We start from the raw sequence: 7,258 nt of genomic DNA on the forward strand, positions 1-7,258 counted from the left end.
ATCCCGGACGTGTTGATGTAACATTAATATACAGGAATATTGTGTCCTATATGCATGGTGTGTGTGTGTGTGTGTGTGTGTGTGTGTGTGTGTGTGTGTGTGTGTGTGCGCGCGTGCATGTGCGTATGTGTGTTAGGGTGGATGCACGATATTGGATTTCTTTTTTGCCGATATCCGATATTTTGGCCGATGCCGATACTCATTAGGCGCGCATTTTCCCCCAGCTAATGTCAGAGGACATCAAGTTTCTCCGTGGAATTAACACGTCGTTATCCCTACTCATGTTGCTTTTGTGGATGGCTCACTGGCAGATGCAGACATAAATACAACGGTTTTCCAAATGGACACATTCACTGGGCTAAATAAGAAAACTATACTTCAACTTAGCTTAGGTAAAATATATATATATTTTTTTATGTAACATTTTCTTTCAAACAAAAACGTAAGTCATTCAACTATTTTGTCAAGCATTGAGCATTTGGGCACAATTACAGCGTCATTTTATTGGCCTGTCATATCAGCAGAAATGTCCGTTGTGTGTCGAGTGTGTGTGTTTGCGTGTGTGTGTGTGTGTTATACCCTGATTGATCCTCTGCCCCCCCCCCCCCCACCCCCCCCCCCCCCCCCTTCCCAGCCCTTAGCCATGCTGAAGCCGGGGGACATGAGCGGCTCAGCCTTCCTGAAGGTGGACCCCTCCTACCTGACACACTGGCAGCAGCTCTTCCCCCAGGCCTCGCCTCTGAAGGCCCCGCCCCTCGCCCCGGGCCCCATGCCCGGGGTCGAGCCCCTGCGCCCGGGCCGGCTGCACGCCCACCTCCACTGCACCTCGTCGGCGGCGTCGTCTTCTACGTCTTCCTCGGCGGCTCTCACCCCGTCCTCCTCCACCTCCTCGCTCTCCCAGCTCCCGATGCCGCAGCAGATCGCCCTGTTCGGCCAGGCGCTGGCCCCCGTGTGCGGGCCCCTGGCGGGGGGCGGTGCGGGAGACCTGGTGGTGGTGGTGCCCCCGGAGAGCCAGGCCGTGGCCAGGCTGCAGCAGGGCTGCGGGGGGGTCGGCGTGGTCTCGTCCAGCGTGAAGAGCGGAGGCAACGAAAACAAGACAGCCTCCACGTCCCGCTTCAGACTGACCTCCGAGGAGCTGGACTACTATCTGTACGGACAGCAGAGAATGGAGATTATCCCACTCAACAACCACACAGGAGACGCCAACAACCGTACGTACTCCACTCGATGTACACTCTATACACTCTATACACTCTTTACTCTGCTGCTGTTGAACTGACTTCAGGTTGGGTGTAGTTTCTCTACAATATTCCTATAATATCCCCCATAGGGACTCATAGTGTGTCAGAATCTGTGACCTTATTGCCGTCCTGGACTCATTTGAAGGACTTGTGACTCAAGTTGGACTCGGGCACTGATGACTTGGACTCGAGCGTTCATGCATTCCGACTTGGAAGTTGGAGACGAGGACTCGGACTTGCTAATTGATAAAGAGTGTGAGTGTGTGTGTGTGTGTGTGTGTGTGTGTGTGTGTGTGTGTTTGTAATAGGCCCTTATAATTGTTCCACTTACATGTGGATCCATATGCTTATGTTCAGTAACTCGGACTCAAAGTCTTCTTTGTTGACTCGGGACTTGAGTCAAACTCAAACACTGGGGACTTGAGAGTCAACTCGAGATATAGTGACTTGACTAAACACTCCCTTGTTGCACCTTTCTCTATAATACTCCTATATTACTGTCCATACTCTATTAAGTGTAGTGAAACTTGTTTTCCTTCATGATATTTGATGTATCTGCCATATCTTCCTATAATATCCATATAATATTATAATATTTCCATATACTCATAGTGCAGTTTGTAGGCTAGTGACCTTGTTGCACCTTGTTTCACCCCCTCCTATGGTATCTCTATAATACTCTATAATATTCCTTTATGGTTCCTGTGATTGAGTTTGTAGTTCAACTTGTCGTCCTTTGTGATATTCTAGGTATCTGCCATACGATCTTCCTATGATATTCCAATATCACTACGATATTCCTAAAATATTCAAACACAAGTTGCTATGGCCGTTTTAATATGACTATAATATCACTCAATATTCCTGCATTATAACAATAATTTCGCATTGACTTGTGGTGTTATTATGGTTCTCCATATGGGATTTTAGTAACTTTATCACATATTCAATAACATCACATCACTATACTATTCTTAAACAATTTGCAATTCTAACTCCCTGTAATATTCCTATAATATTACGATAAGACGTTAAAGTGTGACTGTGGTACTAAATCACATTATTATAAATTTGCAAAGGTATGACTATATTCCTATATCCCTATACAATATAATGAACATTTCTTTAACTATTCCAAATGTGTTACCGCAGTATTCAATCATGCATTTATAGTGACTTTATTTATGGTGTGACTGATATTATCCCTACAAAATTTTCTATGGTATTTTAGTATTTTGTCAAGGCCCCAGTTTCAGAAATGAATTGCTCTTAAACTCTGTGTCACAGGGAAATAAAAGTGGAAAAAAATTGTGAGATATGAACACCATAGTCACTTTCTGTTTATTTCCATTAAACGGAATATTTTCACGTCGCTGACATCGGCATAACATCACCGACTGAATGAATGTCACATCATAGAGATTTATTCCAGCGTTAAAAGGCAATAAACAGCTTGAGTGTTCCCCTCCTCTGCCTCGAACACCAACTCAGCTGTGTTAAATATACACATCTACTCATTTAGCTTCTAATGGAAGTATCTGTCAAAGCTTTCTATTTATTGGATATTATTAGATATTACTGGTTTGACATCTGCTGTGTGGGACAGGCAAACCCTCAGAGGGGGACAATGGGGGGTTAGGGTCAGAGGTCAAAGGTCACCACCCTGGATTCAAACCATGCACCAAGCAGCGGCAGGCAGGCAGGCAGGCAGGCCGGCAGGCAGGCAGGCAGGCACGCAGAGGGCTGATTTAACATTTAATTTGAAGTCCGTTATGTCAAAGTGAAGTCAGCATATGAAAAGCTTCTGTTTTATGTGAAATAAACGGAACATGACTGTTGTTATCTCTGTTTATTTTCCTCATCATAAACTCTTTGTTCCTTTTTTATTTCACTGTATCGCTGAGTTTATCTGAATGTTCATCAATTAATTAATTCATTTCTGAAACGCTTTACCCATTATAGAAAAATATTATTATTATTATCATTATTATTATTATTAGTAGTAGTAGTAGTAGTAGTAGTAATATAGTAGCTACTAGTTGGCTAGTAGTATAGTAGAACCAAAACAAACTAAACCAAAACATAAAGTATGATAAATTACTATTAATTCATGATTGAGTATTACCGTAACTCTATACTGTTATAGGACTTGTTAAGGATTTTTAACCAGGTTCAGTTATTCTGATAATTAGGTTCATTAGTCGTGTTTCATAATTTATTCGTAATTAATGCCAAAATCTTCAGAGTAAATGAATATAAATTGTTTCATCAAGGTTTCCACGAGATGTGTGTGTGTGTGTGTGTGTGTGTGTGTGTGTGCGTGCGTGCGTGTGTGTGTGCGTGCGTGCGTGCGTGCGTGTGTGCATGTGGGTGTGTGTGGTGTGTGTGTGTGTGCGTGCGTGCGTGCGTGTGTGCATGTGGGTGTGGGTGGTGTGTGTGTGTGCGTGCGTGCGTGCGTGCGTGCGTGTGTGCATGTGGGTGTGTGTGGTGTGTGTGTGCGTGCGTGTGCGTGTGTGCATGTGGGTGTGTGGTGTGTGTGTGTGTGTGCGTGCGTGCGTGCGTGCGTGTGTGCATGTGGGTGTGGGTAGTGTGTGTGTGTGCGTGCGTGCGTGCGTGTGTGCATGTGGGTGTGTGTGGTGTGGTGTGGTGTGATGTGTGCATGTGTTCGTGGTGTGTGTGTGCGTGTGTGTGTGTGCGTGTGTGGTGGGTGTGTGTGCATGCGTGTGTGTGTGTGCGCATGTGTGTGCGCGCGTGTGTGTGCGCGCGTGCTTGCGTGCCTGCATGCGCTAATGGTCCATATCCCTTGTCACTTATGCCCCAATCAAATCGATCGATTAATTGCTCATCAATTTCATTTGAGCGCTGCCGTCTCTTTTATTTGAGGAGAGAGAAAGTAAAGTGTGGTGTGTCATCTGTGAACAGACTGGAACATTTCACTGAAGTGTATGAACAGAACAGCTCGACGAGTCTGGGACTCAAACAGAGATGATATTATTAGATTAATGATAGGCCTCTTTTCCTTCCTTTTCTCGCAGCCTGTTTTCATTTATTTTTCCACGCAAACTTTTCCTTCCTGCGTGCCGCCTGCTGCGTGCCGCCTGCTGCGTGCCGCCTGCTGCGTGCCGCCTGCTGCGTCTGGTGATCATCCTTCACGCCACCTTCATGACTTTGCTCTCATTAAACCCTGTGCGTGTCAGTCTGTGGCTGTTCTCTTGTGACGCGTCAACCCGGCGGCGGAGACCTGGGCGTGGCGTGAAAGACGCGCCGTCCTTTTTAAATATTTACACGTGGATTTGACGCGCGGGATCTTAAGCTTCTGGCTCTATACTCTTTGCGCCCAGCCAAGCGCATAGGGCGCGCGGCGATTATGACGTCATCGCACGGGGCGTGTCGGGGGGCGAGGCCTGAGCACAGCGCGGCACGTCCATGGAGATTTTTCTATCAGCGCGTCGGGTTTTGCTGCCTGTGCCTGTGAGATCTCCGTGGTAGGCTATCAGCGGATATCTGCTGTGATTGAGTCCTCACCATCGTAAAGTCGCCTTCAAAGCATGATGTTCGATTATAACAAACTAGTTGTGTGGCTTAGCCTTCCCAAATGTTGAGGGTCGTTTTTTAGAATTTAATATATAGAATTGGGAACGTTACATTCAATTTCATTCAGACTGCCTGGCACTGATCGCCGCCGTTTCTGGAGCACTCACTATGTTCTGTTTTGGCCCGCGCAGAGTGCGCGCGCCCTCCGTGGAGCCCCGCCTCCAGCGCGTGCGCGAAGAGTATGCCAGAAGCTTTACACGTCTTTGTTGACACAGAAACGGCGGCGCGTGCTGCCATGCGGCACAAGCCTTGTATCTCCGCCCCGCTCCGCTCCTCTCTCTCTTCTGAGGGACTCGTGGCAGAACAGCTCTGTATGTGTTTAGTGTGGATCTGAGGAAACGTCAAAAGAGCCGTCAGATTCAGACTAACGGTTCTGTAACATTTAGATCAGGGAGGAACTCTGACAGCAAAGCAGACTCATGTGCAAGAACCTTACTGAGTGTAGGAGCACTATTAGGCAGCTGAGAGAGCAGCTGCAGTTAAGTTAATGGTCTATATATAATATAGTGCAGAAGGCAGATTAAATAAGGTGCTATAGATATATGGCAGAATAAGGTTCTATAGATATATGGCAGAATAAGGTGCTAACACAGGGGGGGTTTGTAATGACAAATAATGAACCTGTACACTATGTTAATAAACAATTTATAAATAGTGAATATGTCCCTGCAGATTGACAGTTGTGTTTGGCTTGGTCACTTCAGGCTCTCACTGTAACACAGTGATCCGAGCTGTCTGTTCCATAGCAGCGCTGGACTGGGACACAAAAATCGGCCCTGGCATTTTGGGCCTCAAGACCGGCCCACCACAACCGACCACACAAGATACCACACTTTGCACTGCCCTTAATATATACCAATCATGCCATAACCTATAAAAACAACAAATCTACCTGTTTTTATGGCCCGGTCTGACAATTACCCCCCTCCGCCCAGCGGGCAAATGCCCTGTATGCCACATGGCCAGTCCAGCCCTGCTCTATAGTGACTTTAGAGCAGTGGTTCCCAACCGTAAGGTCGCGCCCCTAAGTGGGGTCGCCTGAAATTCAAATAAGGCCGCCTGAATTTCTTTCCCTTTTTTACACCACCCACAATTTAAAACTAGCGAAAATGATTAGGGTCACTTGCGATTTTTTTTTTTTTAAGATCTGAGTTTAAAGTGAAAGTGATAATCTCTAAGATTTCAGTTTTGTTCTCTTGCGTGACACCTGGTGATTAGTGGTAATTGCAGGTGAGATCCAAACAGTGTCAATGGGCTCACTATCAGATAGTGACTTTTTGTAATGAAAATGTTTGAGATTATGGTCTCTATCATTGCATCGGCCTATAATCTGCGCCCAGCGCCCGGCGCAGCGCACATTAGTGGGCGTGGACCAGCCCACTCGATATTTTGGTGTCGGCGCTACACGCGGCCTGAAGCATTATAACCACGCCTTTTAAGTGTAAAATTATGCACTACCTGCTCATTGGAGAAGTGCAGTAAACGAATCACAAGCTTCCCTTTTAAGCTCCAATTCCACGGAGCGATCCAGTCCCCCCCTCCCTGTTTCATTCCCGTCTGTCTCATATATAATATTCCATATTATTATGCTTCTCAAACCAATCTAACTGCAGTTTAAATACTGCAAGCATGTAAATACGCTACACTATAGCAAGATCAAAGTGAAAAGAATGTTCTAAACGCATTGGCTAGAATAGCCTATCCCTATGTGGCCTATGTCATGATGAGATTAGATTGGTGAAAGTTTGTCCAGATTAGAATGATATCGTTTTCTCTCGCTACCTTTTCTTCTCCAGTGCTGCAGATGATGCACATAAATATAGCCTACATTATGTAAAGTCATTGCATAAATGTGTTTTTATTGTAAAAGTAAATGTGAAGTAAGCCAAGTCTTGTTGGAGCGGACATCACAGTACAGCCGTGTTGCGGCTGTCTCTCATCTAAATCACATTATATCTGCGTGGGATATATATACCACCTAGGTTACATATATGTTTCACATAGGGTTGTGTTTGGATCTCTATGTTTTATTTTGGCCAATATTGAAATGTTCGAGAATTGCATGTTGTGTGAACAGAAACATTATTTCTATCTACCACTTTAGGCAATTTAGGCTGATTTGGTTGATATTTCTTCTCGAAATATATTAGCCTCAATGCATGCTGGGAGATTTGAGGGAGTGAGAGAGACAGGGGGGGGGAGAGAACAGCTTTTTTTCCATCGGTCTTTGTGCTGCGCGAGAGAGGGAGTGAGAGAGAGAGAGAGAGAGGGGGAGAGAACAGCCTCTGAATGACAGGGGCTCAAAACTACGATATAACCACTTTTTTCCATTGGTATTTGTGCCTGTCTGACGCGTGAGAGAGAGGGAGTGAGAGAGAGAGAGAGAGGGTGAGAGAGTGTGAGATGGCAGAGGAGAGCTCAAC

The 7,258-nt window shown here is 45.7% G+C and overlaps 1 protein-coding gene across 1 annotated transcript in view; it reads left to right on the forward strand.

The window, feature by feature from the left end:
- Positions 1-643: 643 nt before the first annotated feature.
- The window catches only part of prdm6 (PR domain containing 6), a gene marked incomplete at both ends in the record, with an annotated part of 126,694 nt that continues 120,079 nt past the window's right edge, over positions 644-7,258 (forward strand). Inside the window, one exon of the mRNA XM_083643989.1 lies at positions 644-1,211. Within this exon, the coding sequence (XP_083500115.1) occupies positions 644-1,211 (568 nt within the window). The remainder of the gene's footprint in view (positions 1,212-7,258) is intronic.

This window comes from Poromitra crassiceps (genome assembly GCF_964638095.1).
Source record: "Poromitra crassiceps genome assembly, chromosome: 10".
Taxonomy (NCBI): domain Eukaryota; kingdom Metazoa; phylum Chordata; class Actinopteri; order Beryciformes; family Melamphaidae; genus Poromitra; species Poromitra crassiceps.